This window comes from Danio rerio, chromosome 17 (genome assembly GCF_049306965.1).
Source record: "Danio rerio strain Tuebingen ecotype United States chromosome 17, GRCz12tu, whole genome shotgun sequence".
In the NCBI taxonomy this organism is placed as follows: Eukaryota; Metazoa; Chordata; class Actinopteri; order Cypriniformes; family Danionidae; genus Danio; species Danio rerio.
Genome location: NC_133192.1, coordinates 1,997,265 through 2,018,038, shown reverse-complemented (window position 1 = coordinate 2,018,038; position 20,774 = coordinate 1,997,265). Strand labels below are relative to the sequence as shown.

The following is a 20,774-nucleotide window of genomic DNA, read 5'->3' as shown; positions in this document are numbered from 1 at the left end:
ATATTTAGAGATATCTCTAATTATATTTAGACTAGTCATAATTATAATTCCACTAGTCAGAATGACAATTAGAGATATCTGCAATTACAATTGTACTAGAACGAAATCAGATGAATTTTGACTAGTAACAATTGTAATTGATATCTCTGAGTTTTTACTAGTCATAATACATTTAGAAATATCTTTAATTCGTCATATTTAGAGATATTTACAAATATATTTGAAGATGTCTCTAATTAATTTACTAAAAGTCTAATTACAGTTGTAGATATCTTGAATTGGATTTTTGACTAGTCAAAATTCATTTGGAGATATCTCTAATTACAATTGTGACTAGTCAAAACTTATTTAGAGATATCTGCAAATGTTGTTTAATGGAAGTCAATGGAGAATATGACTAGTCAGTCATAATATATTTGCAGATATCTCCAATCTGACTAGTCGAATTATAATTATGACAAGTCAAAATATAATTAGAGATATCTCTAAATATATTTATGGATAGTCTGAACAAGGTTTAAATGCTTAAACGGCTTTTAAAAAAAATTTCTCTAGTTATATCCTTTCAGTGGTTTGTTATGCATTGACATGCAGTCAAATATTTTGCCAAACAGTCCTTAGGGATGCGGTGACACGCAGTCAGATATTTCACCGGACAGATCCGCCACTTTTGGCGCTCATAAACAATCATAAAGCTCTCGTGCTGCAGGAATGAGGAGGTCTGCTGAAGGTGCAGCTGTGGTGCAGTGAGGGGTTTGCGTCTTTAATAAACTACGGCAGTTTGCGATCACTGAACAGTAAGAATGATTAATAAATCCATATGAAACAGTCCCTTAAAAGTCACGTCTCGCTTTCAGTTTCGGGATTTTGCGCATTTTGCACTGAGCGTGTCTCTCTCTCTCTCTCTCTCTCTCTCTCTCTCTCTCTCTCTCTCTGTCACTCACTCACTCACGCGGGCATGCACTGTGGTCTCATGAGGAAACGCTGCTTTTTGATATAGTGTTTTTCTTGCTCCCGAATACAAATAATTTTTCAAGTATTTGTTCGAATCAAGTATTCGTAAAAACACGCTATTCGTGCCTTTCCGAATACCGCATTCGGGTTCGGCTCCACCCTTAGTACATATGTGATGTTAACCTGGTCTGCAGGGAAGTACAATGCTGTAACTTAAAGATAAGGTCGCACTGGGTAATAAACCCCTCGCAGACCTTCGCATCCCCCAAGAAACATTGGGGAGAAAGGAGATTTGGTTCAACCAAAACAATTTTTAAGCCAAATACAAAGAAACCACAACAAAGACAAAGAGAAGTGATACTTAAAATAAGTGAAAAGGGGTGAATAAATTGGGTAGTCTATCAAGACACTGCTGAACAAAACAAACATAAATGAACCCTAAGAGAAACACTGGGGAAAATGGCAACATCATGTAGAGGAAAAGAAAAACACAAACAAAAGTTCAGGATATGACAGAACCGTTTTTATATATCAGGCATTTGCTCCATCACTCACCCCAGCCCAACACGGTGATCTTCCTCATGTAGTTTGTGATGGTGACGTTCTGTCGGATGAGCCATAAGTACATATGAAGAGCTTGAATGAAGAACCAGGTGAATGAGGTCAGCATGGAGTAATGCATCAGCAGAGCTATGAAGACACAAGCATTCTTGTCTCCTGAGTTTGCCACGCTCTCGTTTGACAGAAAAGACACATTCAGGAGAAACAGAGCACCAAACATGTTGATCAGGATCTTCGTGGCCTGATTGGATTTGGCTTTCCTGTTGAAAGAGAAAAAACAACCCATGTTTTTAACCTGATCTGTGTTATAAATCAGCATTATTTGTATATTTGTGCATTAATATACTCTACCGCAGCAGGAAATGCATGAACAGAGCGATGGCCAGAAAAAACACAGAGATCCCACAGCCGATAGCAGAGATGAGGGTCAGTGACTCCAGATACGGTGCTACAGCGTTTGCATCTATGACCGGAGACTGGGAAATCAGAGAAAGACCAAAAAAAGAAGAAGAAAAACCATCAGGATATTTGGATAATATTTACAATCATGGTTTAAATTTCAATGCTGAAAGTTTAAAAACTGAAGACCAAATCAACAACAGGAGCAGGTTGAGGACAAAAAGCTGGCAAATATCTGATATACACCATCTCAGCAGTGGAGCAGCTGTTCTAGAGACTAGAGGAGAAGCAGAATCATGCACACCTGATGTGCAACAGCCACTCTGCTCTACATCACCACCTCAGGTGCATTAATTTCCAATCATTCAATGAACTATTGTCATTTACAAGTCTTTCGACTTATTCCCTGCTTTATCAGGGGTAACTCACATGGTGGATGAGGAGATTCCCCCATTGTGTAAAGTGCTTTGAGTGCCCAGAAAAGCGCTATATAAATGTAAAGAATTATTAATTATTATTACTATTATTGTCACTGCAGTGCAATGAAACACCATTTACTCTGGCATATGTTTCACAAACATATGCAAAAAGTTTTGAATGTTTAAAACTTGCGAGTTCATCCTGAATGAGAATGTGCAAATCCACTTTCACGTACGACTCCCCCTGGATACGTGTGTGTGTATTATTGAGACTTTCCTGCCAGAAGCAGGGTTACTCGTACCTTTCAGCCAATCAGATGAGAGCTGTAGTCAATGACACCAACTCTGCGCTTCATTTGCGCAGACTGTTTCTCTTCAGCATGGCGAACGGAGAAAACGGCAGTCGGAGTTGCACTTTTTTTCATTTATTTAATTATTTGTCCATAGCCTCACTCTTTTTATCCATTATTTTGCCGTGAATTTGATTTTATGCACGTGAATTTGACTACGCATGTGTACATCGTGTCTTTTGCGTGAATTATTTTTGAGTCTAATCTGTCTCCATAGGAAACACCCATACACTCTCACATTCATACACTATGGCCAATTTTGTTTACCTATATTTCATGTCTTCAACTGTGGTGGGAAACCCACATGAACATGGGAAGAACATGCAAACACTTCCTTTTATAAGCTCATGTATCAAGATGTTGATTAAATGGGGTCTTGAAATGAAACAGATTTTGAAATTATCGTATTTTTGCTCACCATCAGCACTGCAAAGAAAGTCAGATGTGAACATGAACACTTTATGGTGTTACTGTCGATCCTTTCTGTCTCACAGCCAAACGTTGTCCACTCAAGATTCCCTTCAAAGAAAAAAGAGCCACAGATAATTGAAAAATATAAACTGCCTGGTGATTGAATCTCATAAGAATCTCATATAAAGCCATAAATGAATTTACCTTTGCCGTCCCAAGAAGTGCAGGTTGCATTACCGTCCTGTCAGAACACATTTTAGTGTAATTTGTTCTGTCAAAATGGCCATTTAAGTTATTCAACAAAAACCTTCTTTACCAGATTGTTCAGCGTAATGATCATTTCAATATTGCTGGTGAGGTTGGAGATATTGGCTCTCATTGTGATTCCATAGACCTCATTGTTCAAAACCGTGTAATTGTTCGTTACATTCTAAACCACATATCATAAAAGGAAAACAATCTCAGAAAACAGTAGATCAAGAAATATTTGTTCAAATGTAGAATTTTGTAGAGTCAAAGTATAAAAGGAACAACTTTCAGTAAAAGCCTGTTACCTTTTTTTCCATGTTTTTAAATGGTACAATTACAACAAACCCAGACCCATTGTTTTTCTGTCGTGATTTATTAAAGGCCTCACTGGGAATCTTTAAAGACCAGGGTAAGTCTCTATTCAGGTAACTTTGGCAGTCACCATCCTATGAAAAGAACAGTTAGCATTGATAAATGAGAAATCGTTCCATGTTTGTAAAAAAAAAACAGACAAAAACATTGGATCAACTTCAATTTGTTTCAGTAAAACAAATGTTTTTTTTTTTTTTTTTTTTTACTTAATTTATTAATACTTAAAGGGTTTGTTCAGCCCAAATTGAAAACTAATAATTACCCCCCTCATTTTGTTCCAATCCCCTGAAATCTTCTTTCATCTTTCATTTTTGTAACATTTAGAAATATATGTTGTGTAAACATGACATATATGTTATATATGTGAAATACAAGTACTGTATGAACTAGGGCTGTGTGTTTAATTGAAATTGAATAGCAATCGTGATTTTAAATGTTACGATTAGCTAACCACAAGAGGCTGCGATTTGATATATATTATTTAATTTCCTTTGCCGAGAGCAAATGCATGACTGCCTTTTTGGTCTGCCTAATCAGAATTGCGCAACTGAACTATGCGAAACACTCACAAGAAAATCAATAAAACGAATAAACAGGAAAGCGTGGACGAGTGAGATAATGGCGTCTAATAGTTCAGAAGCATTAATAGACACATTAACATAGATGAAAAACAGGAAATCTGAAATGTGGGAATATTTTGCTTTCAAAGTCACTGACACCAAACTTAATGGTAAGAACTGTTACCATAGCACGAGGAAATAAACCAACCAGCACCTAAAGAAGCACCATATGAGCTTCTATGAGTAGTGTCTTGCTAAAAAGTCATCTGAAAGTATTGGCAGTGATACTCAATCTGACATAGAGCAACAGCAAAGTACAATTTTAGAGTTGTTTCAGCCATGTTCGTTAGCTGAGTGCTCTAAATATATATATATATATATATATATATATATATATATATATATATATATATATATATATTTGTTGTTGTTTTTATAATAAGTTACACACTGCATTTTAGCAGTAAGAAGCTACGATACAGATTATTGAGCTGAAGCCTGACTATAAAATTAAATCGCAAATCAAATCAAAATCGCAATAACAGTGAAAAAAAAATGCAATTACATGTTTTCCCCAAATCGCACAGGCCTAGTATGAACTTGTAAGTCATATATGTAGTTTGCATTACATATCCTCCTCTAACGAGTGCAAGGTTACCGAGATGTTTTTTTTTCCACTTTTTCAAGGGTCCCAATTTGTGTCCTCAAAAATAAAAGCCATTAAATTGCTATTAGAGTCAGTTATTAAGAGAAGACATGCGCACAAAAAAGTTATATTTGCATATTTTGGCGCACAAAAGTTTTCTAGGAGCTTCGTATGATTACAACCAATGAAGACACACTGAAAGTTTTGAAAATGGCCTTTTCTGTACTTTGAGCATCTCAGGACGCTGTTTGTGGAGGATGAGAGAACTCTCACTTTTCAGCTAAAATATTTTCATTTGTGTTGTGAAAATGAACGAAGCTCTTAGGGCATTGGAATGACAAGAGAGAGAGAGTAATTAATCAATCTATTTAGGTGTAACTAGATGAAGAAATTTGCTTAAGTTTCACTTTTTCAGAGATGTTTGTCAAGTTACGTCTATTGTGTCCAGGTCTGAAAAGAAGCATGTGTCTCTGGTTTCCGTGTTCTTGGCTTGTAGATAAAGAAGAGCAGTAACATTTCCCATGTCAACCGCTGCTTTGGTTATGTTGTTTTGTTCCATGTCCTCCCTCTGAGACTCCAGTATTTTCATGGCCTCTCTGCAGGATTGATTAGTTCACTTGGTTATGTGTTATTGTGTTTCATACTTCAGTTTTATATGCTTGTAACCACTCACTTACACAGCTTTTAAGGGGTTAGTCCATCCCTTGTTATCAGTTAGACCAACAATGGTTATGTTCTTTCTGGGTATATTTTCACAGATCTCACACACCCAGTTTGTCCCATCTGAACGCAGAATGTATTTGTTCAGGTCACCCCCTTCAGCACAAAGAAATAAGCAAGAGATTGATTTCATTTATATTTCTGCGCATTTGATTTTTAAAGATTTTAGTGTTCTAATACCAGTACCTTTAAAAATCTTTGTTCCTAACAGTTATGTCAAAGGTAAAGTAAACCTTAAAAGTGCAAAATTGTGTGTCGTGCATATAAAGGGCGTAAATAACTAATATATATTGCTATTCATAATTTATTCATTCATTCATTTTCATTTTGGTTAGGCCCTTTAATAATCCGAGGTCGCCACAGTAGAATGAACTGCCAATTTAGCAGCATATGTTTTACACAGTGGATGTCCATCCAGCTGCAACCCATCACTGGCAGACACCCATACAAATCCATTCAAACACACACACTATGGACATTTTAGCCTACCCAATTCCCCTATAGCGCATGTTTTTGGACTTGTTGGGGAAACTGGAGCACCCGAAGGAAACCCACACAGAATCATCAACATACCCAGACCAAGGCTCGAACCAGCGACTTTCTTGCTGTGAGGCGAGAGCGCTACTCACTGCACCACCGTGCTGCCATATTCGTTATTTAACTGCTATTAAAACATATTATTAATTAATCCTCTCTTCATACAATTTATTAAGTTAAAATAAATAGTAAGGCTTGTAGCCAAGCGGGGTTTAAGTAGTTTGAAAGACCACAAGTTAAATTATTATTATTATGTTTGATTTTTTTCTTTATGATTATTCATTTAACCAAATTCTGACTGAGGAAAGCTTAATGTTCTGGCCAGTTTGTTATTTAAAACAAGTTTTGACAGATTTCTAAAAAACAAAACAAATGTAATGATAGATGATAATAAATTTGTATTTTAAAATAATAATCTTTTCATATTTCTTTATTTAAAATCTTAATTAGTTATAAAACTGTAATATAAAACAGTTTAAATCCACATTTGTGAATAAACACTAGTGTGATAAGCAATTTGACAAGCAATGGTAAGAAGTATTTTTTTAGTACATCAAAAACTATGGTTATGATAACTGTCCGATCTTATTCAGCAAAAATTAGTTCCTAAAATGCAATAATGCAATATTTTTAGCAATATGCAATATTTAGACCCCATAGTTAAATAAAAAATCAGGCGAATAACAGCAAAAAGGTTCAGTTTTTCAAAAAACAAATAGCTGGCTACAGGCCTGATAGTGTACAGTTAGAAGAAAGTTTATTAACTGATAAAGAGAGTTTAATGAAGACATCCATTTATTTTAGCCATGATGCAAATGAAACACGTTTCATATATTAGCATTAATAAAAGATAGCGCTCAGGCTGTAGTTTTTCTGACAAATTGTATCAACTGAAATTGGACATGCTACCCTGAGAGATCAGGGAAAACTGGCAGGGATTGTATACTTGTACATTTAGCTGTTTATTCTGCAGTTAGTTTTCAGAGCATATTATTCACAGACTAATCATAACATAAGCCTGCTATTGTTAGGACCTGTCATTTTATGACTTTAGTTTTTACATGTTATGATTTTGTTTCTCCACTAGATGTCCTCATTTTTCCCCATGTGTTGTTTGAGTTCAGTAAGTACGTGATTGTTTTCACGTGTCCTGTTATGTCATGTGTATTTAGGTTCACTAGTTTTCCTTGTTTCTTTGCTCAGTCATTGTTGATGCTAGCCCTTCATTACCGTGAGTCTTGCCCTGCTTTCTTAAGATCTGTTCATTTCAGAATTCTATGCTACTTCGCCTTTTTCCTTGTTTTTTGGATGCATTTCTCCTGCTCTAGTATTTTCCAGAGATATTTTGCCTGTTGGCCTTATTGTTCCTCCGTTAACTCAGTCCTATTTTATCTCTGCATTTTTTGTTGTTCCAAATCTGGATTTTTGTGTTTTGCAAATAAATCTCTCACAGTGCAAGTACTATCTCGCTTCTGGATTCATTATCCACCTGTGGCTGAGTGGTTAAACATTCAGACTCTGATTCTGCAGACCTGGGTTCAAACCCTGTTCAAGCATGAGTTCAAGCGTGAGTGATTTACATGTTAAGTCAATGCAAACGCGTGAATAGACATCCTGCGGCATGATACGCACGAATGGCGCGGCGTGAATGATGCAAATTGCGCGAATGGCGTGGAGCGAATTGAGCGTTTTGCGCATTTGACGCACTTAATGAGCGTTTCGCGCGAATCTCTCGAGTTCGAAAATCTGAACTTCAGCGTACATTCACGCCACGTTAACCAATCAGAAGCTTGCTCTTGTGGGGGCGTGATTGTGACGTAGAACCTGTTGTCGGTGTTCCGAAGGAAAATCCTCCAGCCTTCACCGACTACAGGTAATCAAACTCGGCTGGGCTCAGTCAGAAGCACCGCTGAAAGCCTCCGTCATCCAGGTTAAGTTTCTGGAGGAGTTTATGAGCTCACAGAGCTGGATGCACCTCTGAAAGAATCTAGTGGACTCAGACACGACCCTAAACGTATCGACACTGTTTTTCAGTCTTCATAAAGCACATAAACACTGTTATTTTCTTCATAAAATCCATGTTAGCCATTTAGCTATGAAGCTAGAGTCACCGGGCAGACAGAAGACCTGCCCATCACACAAATCCGCTTCTGTTCTGATGTGAATTTGACACGCGAATGAAGCGAGTAAACTCAAATGTTCATGCAACTATTAACGCGTGAATAGCACGATTTATCCGCGCATTCCGCGTCTGGTGTGAACACAGCATAACAGCTATAACTACAGACTGTGCGTTAAAGTGGGAAATACTCGAGTATTAGCGCCATTATGATGATGGACTCATTCAGTAGCGAATTGGAGTTTATGTGACTTATACCGTTGTTGAAAAAAGTTCTTTATGTCCACCTTTTTTTGCTGCAGCCATTCTCACTTGTGTTTGTCACACACTTTCACACACCTTACTCTTGCACCGGAAATTCCCCCAGTGTTGGCACTGCTTTTCTGAACGCAGCTACACATCCTCTCCGTCCATGCTAAATCGCGTGTGTGTAGTACATAGGTGACAACTAAAAAAAAAATCAGTTTTGTGTAGACCATCTATTAATGTGGCTAAAAAATAAATAAATTCATAAATACAATAAGTAAAAATATCCTCAAACTAAATTATATTATGTTAGAGCTCCACAATGATATTGTGCAAGTGTTTTATAAAAATGGATTAATTTTACTTTATATTTTTCACTTTACTCAGACAAGATTATTAATGACCACAGAGAGTCAGGAGCTTGGTTTAACATCTCATTTGAAAGAGATCAATCCTGCAAGAATACGCTGGGAGCGCACCAGAGTGTGGACTCTGTCCTCTCACGCCTCCAGCTTCCCCATGAGATCCTGGGAGGGATGTGATCTCCCACTTTCAGCTCTCACGCTGGACGCACTGCCTTCTGAAGAGAACACTCCCCATCCCAGTCTGCCCCACTGCTGGTATGTCAGCGACTGTTCTGATGGTGCCACTCGTACTGGCTCTGTCAGTCTGGTTAACATTGCCCAGCTCATCAAGATGGCTCTTTAAGTTATTAGACTCTGTTTGACTGATTAGCTATGCAATTCAGTTCACCAAACGGCCTCCCAAGTTCTAGGCTGTGCATTTCACTAAGTTTGCTGTTCCCCTGGAAGGATGCAATCGAGCTAGTCCCTCCAGCTGAGTTTAAGAGCGGGTTTTAGAGCCTGTTCGTCATCACATCCATCAGAGCAGAGGTCTACAGCCAGTCCTGTTTCTGCATATTTTGAACCATAATCTACACTCAATTCTATTCAAAATATTCCTGCAGAAACGCAAATGAGGGCCTGGGGATAGGTTGCATCTTTGGGGACGCTTGTGTGCTTACAATATACACTTGGCAAACACCACAACCAAACACACAATGGATTATGCTTAATGGACTAATGTGGCTCTTTTCATACATTTCCCATAATGTTGTTCAAACATAATGTCGGAGTTTCCGATCTGCAGTGATGGAAAGAGTACTTAAAAGTAGCATTACTTGCCTAAAAATGTAGTGTACGTAGAGTAAAATATTTTAAAATGTTGTAAAAATGTTGTAAATATTACTCAAAGTATGAGTAAGAAGTAGACATTTTAAAAGTACTCAAAAGAACATTATTTTGATGTCCAATAATGATGTTGATATTTGGTTGATTTTAGGTTGTGTTGGAAAGTGACCAAAAATCAACGTCGAGCCAACATCTTAAACCAACGTCATATTGACATCAAATTCTGACATTTATTATTTAGGTATGACAACCAAAATCGAACATCTGATAGATGTCATAGTGGTAACATCCACACAATGTCAAGCTGTAACATTATTAGACATTGATGTTTGGTTGGCTTTAGGTTAGACGTTGACGTTGGCCTGACGCTGAGTTCTGTTGTCAAGCTGATTTACATTTCCAAACAAAATGCAACGTCCCCATGATGTTAGGGTACAACTATGTTGACCCTCATACAGTAAACATCCGACATCTTCTCATCAGTGACATGCATCTTAACAGTCTCTGGGTCAAAGCATGTAAAGATTTTGGACATCTTCTTGGACACTTTTAATGCTTCCAAACAGTTTGCTGCAGTTATAAATCAATCATGTCTTGAGGTAGCTCATTATGATATAATTTACCTCTTTACTTCTGTGTGCAATTCGATTGGACAGGAGTCACATGACTGATTTTTCTAATCCCCATAGACAAGAAAAAATAAAGTAGTGACTGCAGGTTGAATGAAAGTAGTGGAGTAAAAGTACCAATTACTGCACTAAAAATGTACTCAAGTGGGGGTAAAAGTACACATTTATAAAACTACTTAATAAATCATAAATCGTGAGGAAAAACTACTCAATTACAGTAATTTCAGTATTTGTAATTCGTTACTTTACACCGCTGGTGATCTTAAAGGGAACTTCTCAATTACTGTCATAACCCTTATTCACTGAGAAGTATGTTTCAGTGCCACAGTAGCTGAATCACCAACTGAATGCTTAGTGCGCTTGTCTCCTCAGTGGTAAAACCTGTCAGGATCTCCACCAGGTGCTGCTTATATACTCTGTTGATTATACCACACTTGGTGACCACACTTGTGAGTAGCTTCTCTTGCCATTCATAGGCTTTTATTGACCCTTTTTTTTTTGGGGGGGGGGGGGGGGGGGGGGGGGTGTTCCTGACCCTTTAATGTCAGGAACACACTATGCAATTTTCATTTATCACCAGATTGCTGTTCTTCTGAATCAACGTATGACCACACACATACAATACTACCCAATACAACTAAAATAAAAGCACGGTAAGTTTTATGGGTCTAATCAACTTAATGATTTGTGTCTTATGCCCTATGTGGTCTGTCTGGGTTGACATTTAATTGATTCCTTATGCAGCAATAAACAATTGGCATATTGCACAAAATAGCCTGCCAGACTTTTCTCATCATCAGCAATTCCTTGTTTATTTGATAATCCCCACTACAAAATAAATGGTCCCTTGTGTAAATGTACACTGATTTGCTTCCAGTTTCAGGCATTTGTCAGCAAATTCCCCATAACTATCACATATAATCAGCTAACTTCTGCTATGTGAACCCAACAGTTGCTTTACTCTCAAATATTTCCAAAATATTCTGCGACTGCTGCTATAAAGTAAAATTTGAAAAGTCTTATGTGAATAGGAATTAATGGAATTAATTGGATTACTGGAAAAATAGCTTGAGAAAGACACAAGACTTACCACTGCATGTAGTTGCATTATATGTAGCCTTTTCACATTTGTCTTTAATCTTAACAGATGGGATTTTGTCATCACATCCTGAAGAGAATAGAGAAACGTATAATTCAGTATTACAATCAAATCATACAGCAGATAAAGTCCAAACAAAAAAACTACTGGGTTCAATTGGTGTCATCAAAGACCATCAAGAATTTAATGAATTCAATGAATTAATGACAAATGAGTAAAGAGAGTAAAATCTGTAACCATCCTGTCCTTTGTTTACCTAATTCCGATCATATGTGCCTGGTTTCAGCCAAGGCATTTAAGCTGTTGTTACTCTGTCTCTTGATTTTTGAGTCTGAACTTTCTGAGCTTGCCTTGCATTCCCTAGACCTCCTAATCTGCTCCTTGTAGGACTTTTGTTTTCCCTGTGGTTTACTCCCGTGTTGTTTTCTCTCATCGTGGAGTTTTTCCTTTTATCTTTATTTCTGTTTTAACATTCGTATACCTCAGTCTGATATAGTGGTGGGAAGTTTGAATCTTTTCCGTGAAGTGGATCTTTCAGACAGTTTTTTTCAATGAACCAATTAAAAATAGAAAAATTCCATTACGGTTTTCTGTTACAAATAACATACGTTTTGCCAGATCCCTTCAGCTTTATCAGTGGTTTGGTTAAAGCAGTACTGTAACAGTGTCATGTACTGTTTATGTTTGGTTCACTGTGGACTTACATGCGCAGTATTATCAGTTCACCTGTTCTCAAATCTGATCTCATTGAACTTTTCTAGAAACCAAACATCTATGGAAATTGGTTTATTTTGACTCAGAGGGTGGTATCAGGCATGTTAAAATAATTAAAGAATATGTGCCTACTGGAGAAGCAAACCATTTCAAACGATTCAGCTTGATTTAGTGAGCTGGTTCAACCAGTTCACTTAGACCAGTGGTTCCCAACCTTTTTCTTTGGGGCCCCCCCCATAAACATATACAAACATTGGAGCCCCCCCACCATATAAATACACACGCACGCACACACATATGTACTGTGTATATATATATATATATATATATATATATATATATATATATATATATATATATATATATATATATATATATATATATATGTGTGTGTGTGTGTGTGTGTGTGTGTGTGTGTGTGTGTGTGTGTGTGTGTGTTTGTGTAATATTAATATATAGTAGTATGTATAGAAAATATTAATTAATCAGTTTTAACTTGTCTTGGCCTTCAATAAAACCAAAATTTAGGTAGGCTTTGTCATACTGTCTAATCTTTTTCTTCGCCTCTGAAGAATCACTGCATTTACGCTTGTCTGCCATTTTTGTTTTGATTTTGCCTTTACGACACGTTGACAAGCAGATTGCGCGAGTGAGCAAAATTTAAATAATAATTTAAAGTTATTTATTTTAATTATTAATTATTTATTTATTAATTATTTTCACTATTATGTTGGAATTTTAATCATGTTTTTAGATTATTTTTTATTTTTTTGGGCTGCTCGATTTTGGGAAAAATCATAATCACGATTATTTTGGTCATAATTGTAATCACGATTATTCAAAACCATTGCCAGTTAAAGTCAAAAATTATTAGCGCTCCTGATATTTTTTTTTTAATAAACATTTCCCAAATTATGTTTAACAGAGCAAGGAATTTTAACAGTATTTCCTCTAATATTTTTTCTTCTATTTGTTTTATTTTAGCTAGAATAAAGAAAGGTTTAAATATTTTGAAACCAATTTAAGGTCAATATTATTAGCCCCCTTAAGCAATATATATTTTTGATTGTTTGCAGAATAAACTAGCGTTATAATGACTTGCCTTATTACCCTAATTAAGCCTTTGAACTGCACTTTAATCTGAATGCTTGTATTTTGAAAAATATCTAGTAAAATATTATGTGCTGTCATTATAGCAAAGACAAAAAGAAATCAGTAATTAGAAATGAGATATCAAAACTATCATGTTCAGAAATAAGTTAATAAAATATTCTTTCCATGAAACAGAAATTGGGCAGGAAAAGGTTTGCTAATATTCAAGAGGTCTAATAATTCTGACTTCAACTGTATACATACAGTTATTTTCCACCCTGCAAAGGAAAGTGAAATAAATACAATAGAAAAAAATAAAAATATGAAACAAACTGTGCTTTAAGCATCTTCACTGTAAGAAAAACACTTTAGCTGCAGCATTCCTTCAGTCAAGATCAGCGAGGGTTTTCTCGTTGTGTTTGTTTAATAATGATAAAAACAGCCGGCAAAAGGATTATAGCACACTGTCTCTTTAATGGTTTCTCTTTCACGTCTTTTGATCCTCAACTCGTTTGTTTATTACACAAATGAGGGTTAATATAAATAATCACTAAACACCGCGTTTTGACACCTATTTGACCATTAAAGCGCTCACGTTAAGATGACTTTAGATGTCTGCGCTCTTCTGCTCGTCTCAGTGTGTGAATGAGAGTAAATGCTGACCGGCCGCATGCTTCTGACTGCGTGATCGTGCTGCACACACACATAAGCTCTTTCGCGCTTTTAAGAGCAAAACGTGTACAACTGTGGCGAAATATGATGCAATAATCATTTATCTCGATTAATGCTTTTTTATAATCGTTTGAAACCGAAATCTTCCGAAAACCGAAATTTTCGATTAATTGCAAAGCCCTTTATAATAGTAATAGTCATGCGGACCCCCCCCCCCCCCCCCCCCCCCCCGTGAACTCTGGCATAGAGGGGCGCGGACCCCAGGTTGGGAACCACTGACTTAGACGATCCAGTAAAAAAGAATGATTGTTTCACAAATCGGCAATCGAATCGCTAATCTGAGAAAAAAAACTAAATTTATTTATTTATTGGCTAAATCTGAATTATTTTATTAATAAATCTTTATTTTCTGGATTCCCATATTGAGTGTTTTGTTTAAGTCCAACACTACTGCCCCAGTGGCTCAGTCTCCAGTCACTACATCAGAAATTCAGGTTCAAGCCCCAGTTGTGACAAAAACCTGATGGTGCCTAATGTAACTGAGGGGTACTGTGTATCCAGCTGGTCATCTCATTATATCAGGACATTTTACTTTTAATTTATTGCCAGGAAACATGTAGCAGGATTTTGATATACATACTCATCGTACATACATACATAGAAAACATTATAAGGACAGCACTCATTCCTGCAATCCCACTGCTTTAGTCTAAATGAAGAATTAACTGAAGTAATTAAACTAAAATGAAACAAACCAACAGCAAAATAGTAGAAAGATCTTACCTCCTTTTGGACAATTAGTAATGGTGTTTATCGCACATGTCACAGTATCTTCAGATAATGAAAGGAAGAGATGCATGATTACAACACTTGTTAAAATATAATTATTCCAAGATAGTCCTACATTAAATTGACTGTACCACGATCTCCTCTTTCTCATGGTTACAGAAATGTGTGGAAAATGTATAGCACTTATGTGGTGTACATGTTAAAATATAATTCAAGTTAGGACAACACTAACTTTCTGAGCACAGTATCTGTTTCAGAGTACAAGTCATTGGGAAAACCATCAGCTCTATGTCATATGTCTGATTCATCTTTACTTCATAATGATGATCACCCACAAAGTTTATGTTCAAGCTGTATTCTTTGTGATCTTTTTGGCAGTGTCCTGGAAATCAGAAAGATCATCATTAAAAAAATAATTTTTAAAGAGTTTGAACTTTACAACACTATATAAAATATACAGAGCTTTTACCTATAGAAGGGGTGTTTAGTGAAGCGTTTATTGCACAAATATAGTTTTGTATCTGTTGTTTACAGTCTTTAAAACATATTTTAATATCTGTAATGAAAAGAAATCAATTTCATCAGTTAAAATCTTCATATATAAATCCTAATGATGATTCATAAAAATAGACCTCCATTCTTAGAAGTAGTACATTTCATATCTACCTGGCCAGTTTTTCTTATTTTCATGCAAACATGGACCTGGTAGTTTTGGGCCAATTAATATTTTTTCTGAGCTGTCTGTGCAAGAAAAGAATATGATTTATGAGTCTTATAGCCATCACAAACAGAATCATAGAATGTGAATTTAGTTAGCAGTTTCATTTTATCTCTGATGTGCACCACACAACACATTTATTGATATTACAGAGTTTTTTGTTAATAAACATGATTACTGTTTGAATCATACTTATCAGTCCAGTGAGGCAGCAGAGGATCATCATCATCATCATCATGATCAGCCGCAGCACATTCAGCTTCTGTCCAGACATAATTCCCACAGACCTGACAGAGACACACGTGTTTAATGTTGTTTTCTACAGGCTCTGAACACAAATCCTACATCAGTTTCTCATTACATTCTCCAGATCAAAATCCACAGAACAGAGAAGAGAGACTTTCATCTGTTCACCTCTAACGCTTCTGGATAATGATGTTAATGACAGAAAGTTCACTCACTCACATGCAAATCAGCTTTACTTGGGTTTTAGCTGTGAATGTCAGTGTTCATTTACATTCAGCTCTGGGTCATTACTGTCTCTTCTGTTTGTCTATATAGCAAGCACAGTTGAAGACAAAAGTATTTTTATGTTTAAAATTTGAATTCTTGGTCAAATATTTCTCGAGTAGCAATTCTGCATGTACATATTACTTCTGGAGAGAGTCTTGTTTCTTTTAGTTTGGCTGGAATAAAAGCAGTTTTTCCTTTTTTTTAATTTGATTTTTTAGATGATTTTAACATAATTTTTAAAGGTCAGTATTAGCTCCCTTAATTTTTTTCTTCGATTGTTTCCAGAACAAACAACTGTTGTACAATGACTTGCCTACTTACCCTAACCTGCCTAATTAACCATGTTAAGCCTTTAAAATGCACTTGCTTAAAGCTGTGGTCACACTAGAGTTTGTGTGTGCGCAAATTTTTGTCGTACGGCACTGCCAAAAGGGGTGGGATTAAACAAGATTATTAGGTATTAAAAAGCGAGTGATTGCTCCATGTTAAATTTCTGTTCAGAGAGGACATGTTTTGATCCTCGATTGGTCTCACGCAGTCAAGTGATGCGATTTCGCAGGTCACCAAGCTTGAACTTTGCACCGTAGCGAACTGCGAAACTTAACGCATGACCCTGCGTTTCCGGTCTGACGCATTCACGTGCGTATGAATGGAAGTCTATGGGAGAAAAGTCAAGTGTGACCGCAGCTTTAATCTAAATACTAGAATCTTGACAATTCTAATCACTTTGTATTTTCACATCACCAGCAGCACATGTTGCATGCTCCAGAGAGTGCAAAATGCAATGATACACTTTAAAGACAATATACATTTAAATACAGTATGTACTTAAATAGACAATATGTGAAATACATGCATCACACACACACACACACCTATAGATATCAATATACAACTACAGTGAAAAAAAAATATTCAAAGATGGTAAATTGGATTTTGTCACGTTCAGGTGAAGGGAAAAAGGAGCGAGGACCCAAGCGCAGAGTAAATAGGATTTTATTAAATAATAAAAATAAAATAAAATGCAAAATAAACAACCCGAGGGAGGAAAACACTAATAAAACAAATAAACAAACAAACTTGACTGGGCAGGCACGACAAGGCAAGGCTGGACACAGCAGGACAGATAAAGATTGACAACATGTGATGGCGAACTGGCACAGGACAGCAGACATGAGGGGTTTATAAACTGTAGGAAATTAACACACAAACAGATGAACATAATTAACTAATAATGAGTTAACAAGTGGGGTGGGACTAGACAATAGACGGGAGAGCGCATGACACAGAGAGACAACACAAGCCATGCGCTCACATAAAACGAGACTAGAACACGCAGCTAATGAGAGAACTCATTAACCGCATGTTCAAGACAACACAAGCACAACACCGAAGCACACGACAAAAGCACGAGACCACAATGTAAACACATAGCCACGTGCTTCGACAACAGACGCAAGGCATGAGCACACGATGAATGAAAACACTCACCGTGCGCTCACACACGCAGCGTGCATGATTCATCCCAGCGCCAACCAGAACCGAAACCAACTAGACTGAGGCGCTGGGAATGAAGCACCACGCTGCAGACAGACGAAAACACAAACACGAGTACAAGAGCGCGCTCGTCTGAGGGACACAGAGCGCGCGCGGCCGCATCAAGCAGGATCGCGCACACTCTGCGTACAATCACGACGGCGCGCGCACACACAGAGACAGAAACCGGACCAGACATGGCTAGTGTCCGAGCTCTGCCACCAAAACAAGAATTTACAAGACCAGAGTGGCAGAACCCTGACGGATTTACAACAATTTTTAAGCTAAGTGGTTGTTTTTTATATTTATTTGGGCTGCATTTAAACAAACAAATTAAGTTGAATTTTACTATTTTTTTTTGTTTGTTTAAATTCAACCCATATAATTGTTTGCAACAATTTTGCAGAAAGCATTTATTTTCAGTGTAGTTTGCAAAAGATTTAACATAGTCCACATACAACCTATATAGACATAATCGGAATGATTGATGTAGACAGTATTTTTAATTTAAGTAAATGTAAGTAAATGTTCATTTAAAGTGCAATGCATGGTGTAGTGTGGTATTAATGCAGTGAGTGGTATAGAAAGAGTCAGGTTTCTGTGTAATGTGTGTCGTTTCCGTGTTAATCAGCCTGATAGTCTTGGGAACAAGCTTGTAATAACTAGTAAAGTATTATTTACTGTCATCAAAGACTAAACAAATGAGTTATTAGCCATTAGTAAGGGGCAGCACAGTGGTTCAGTGGTAAGCACTATGGCACTAACAGCAAGGTCAATGGCTCAAGTCTCGGCTGGGTCAGTCAGTTCTGTGTGGAGTTTGCATGTTCTCCCTGTGTTAGCATGGGTTTTCGCTGGGTGCTCCGGTTTCCCTCACAGTCCAAACACATGCGCTATAGTGGAACTGATTAACTAAATTGGCCATAGTGTATGAGTGTGTGTGTGTGTAAATAAGTGTGTATGGATGTTTCCACATACTGGGTTGCAGCTGGAAGGGCATCGCATGTATAAAACATCAATCCTCACAAGTTTTTTACAGAGGAGCTGTTAAGAGTGTTCTCACTAATGGCATCTCTTTCTGCAATGAGAATATTAGGGCCTACTCACACTATGCCATCCGTACCGTGCCCAGGCCCGTTTCCCGGATCGTTTGAGAAGTGTGAGTGCGCTGAATCGGGCTCAAGCACGGTTCACTTGGCTGGTCCCGGCCCGTTTGGAAGAGGTGTGCCTCAGCGCGGTTCACTTGGGCTTTGGCACGGTACGCTTGTGTGTGAGTGCAAAACACGCCAAAGCCCGAAACTGAAAGCGAGACGTGACTTTTACGGGGCTGTGTCATATGGATTTATTAATCATTCTTACTGTTCAGTGAACGCAAACTGCTGTAGTTTATTAAAGACGAGAACTCCTCACTGCACCACAGCTGCACCTTCAGCAGACCTCCTCATTCCTGCAGCACGAGAACTTTATGATTGTTTATGAGCGCCAAAAGTGGCGGATCTGTTCAGTGAAATATCTGACTGCGTGTCACCGCATCCCTAAGGACTGTTTGGCGAAATATTTGACTGCATGTCACTGCATAACAAACCACTGACATGATATAACTAGAGAAATCTCCACTATGCTACTGGTTGAGAGTGTATGGCAAGCCGTTTTAGCATTTAAACCTTGTTCTGACTATCCATAAAATTCCATATATTTAGAGATATCTCTAATTATATTTTGACTTGTCATAATTATAATTCGACTAGTCAGATTGGAAATATCTGCAAATATATTATGATAGACTAGTCATATTCCTCCATTGACTTCCATTGAAAAATATTTGCAGATATCTCTAAATAAGTTTTGATTAGTCAAAATTGTAATTAGAGATCTCCAAATGAATTTTGACTAGTCAAAAATCCAATTCAAGATATCTACAACTGTAATTTGACTATTAGTAAATTAATTAGAGATATCTGCAAATAAATTTGTAAATATCTCTAAATATGACGAATTAAATATATCTCTAAATGTATTATGACTAGTAAAAACTCAGTTAGAGATATCTCTAATTACAATTGTGACTAATCAAAACTCATTTAGAGATATCTGCAAATATTTTTCAATGGAAGTCAATGGAGGAATATGACTAGTCATAATATATTTGCAGATATCTCCAATCTGATTTCGTACTAGTACAATTGTAATTGCAGATATCTCTAATTGTTATTCTGACTAGTGGAATTATAATTATGACTAGTCAAAATATAATTAGAGATATCTCTAATATATTTATGGAGTCAGAACAAAGATTTAAATGCTAAAAAGGCTTGCCATAGAGAGCGCTTCTCACTGAACAGCGCAGCAGCGATGACGTAAGCGTGCCGAAGCCCGATATGGTGTGAGCGCGGGCCGTCGGGGGAGACGGGAGGGGGGACAAGCGTGCTTTGGCCCGGTTCGAGGCAACTGTACCTAGTGTGAGTACGGCCTTAGTGTATCTGACAAGAACACCATTAGGAAGATAGTAAAGTCAGGTGAAAGGTCCTTTGGAGTTAAAATGACATCTATCAAGAAACTGGATAAACAACACTGTCTGTCTTGGCCAAATAGCCCTAAGGCTAAACCACCCTGGCCATGGTCTGCTCATGCTCATGCCATCAGGCAGGCATTAAAGAAGCCTGAGGAGCAAATCAGTGCGGTTTCATGATAGTTTTTATCCTGTCATTATAAGACTTTTGAATAATACGGTTTCTGAAATACTGCTGAATTAGCACAAAATGTTATCATTATACTACTATAACAAACTGTGCAATAGTTATTTGAGTATTATTTTTAAAAAAAATGGGTTACATTTTTTATAACTATTTTTATATACTTATGAAATTTTAAAAGCTTATTTATTATGTTAAGTTTTATAGTGTTTGATGTTTTATGTTCTTGATGGGTCTGATGGAACGTAATTTTGTTCTGCATTACAATTTATTGTGATGTTTTTAATGACAAAAATAAAGGAAACTGAAACTGAACCTATGCTGGAATAGTAGGTGATTCATTCCACTGTGGAGACCCTTGATGAATAAAGGGACTAAGTCGAAGAAAAGTGAATGAAATGAGTTAGTAAAACTATTGTTTAAACAGAAAAATGTGCTGAAAACATCTCCTCTCTGTTTAACAGCACCTGAGGATTACTGTATTTAAAAAGAGTAAACTTGTCTCAATCATAAATGTATATATTGAATAAAACTAGTAGAAAGACCTCAATAAAGATGTAAACTTAATTAGACAATCTTTTACAATATT

At 36.8% G+C, this 20,774-nt stretch overlaps 1 protein-coding gene across 3 annotated transcripts in view; it reads right to left on the bottom strand.

Annotated features, from left to right (window-relative positions):
• The window catches only part of LOC137489735 (adhesion G-protein coupled receptor G1), a 28,860-nt gene that overhangs the window by 6,351 nt on the left and 1,735 nt on the right, over positions 1-20,774 (bottom strand). The window contains exons 1-15 of one of the 3 annotated variants that reach the window (XM_073927976.1): positions 15,808-15,901; positions 15,639-15,733; positions 15,395-15,469; positions 15,198-15,284; positions 14,961-15,110; positions 14,723-14,770; positions 11,453-11,530; positions 5,599-5,737; positions 5,355-5,517; positions 3,649-3,789; positions 3,411-3,524; positions 3,299-3,335; positions 3,102-3,202; positions 1,867-1,991; positions 1,510-1,775 (exon numbers count right to left, since the gene is read on the bottom strand). In XM_073927976.1, coding sequence (XP_073784077.1) covers positions 1,510-1,775; positions 1,867-1,991; positions 3,102-3,202; positions 3,299-3,335; positions 3,411-3,524; positions 3,649-3,789; positions 5,355-5,517; positions 5,599-5,737; positions 11,453-11,530; positions 14,723-14,770; positions 14,961-15,110; positions 15,198-15,284; positions 15,395-15,469; positions 15,639-15,733; positions 15,808-15,809 — 1,621 coding nt within the window. In that variant the 5' untranslated portion in view covers positions 15,810-15,901. The other 2 variants (XM_073927977.1, XM_073927978.1) reach the window with 2 other exon arrangements.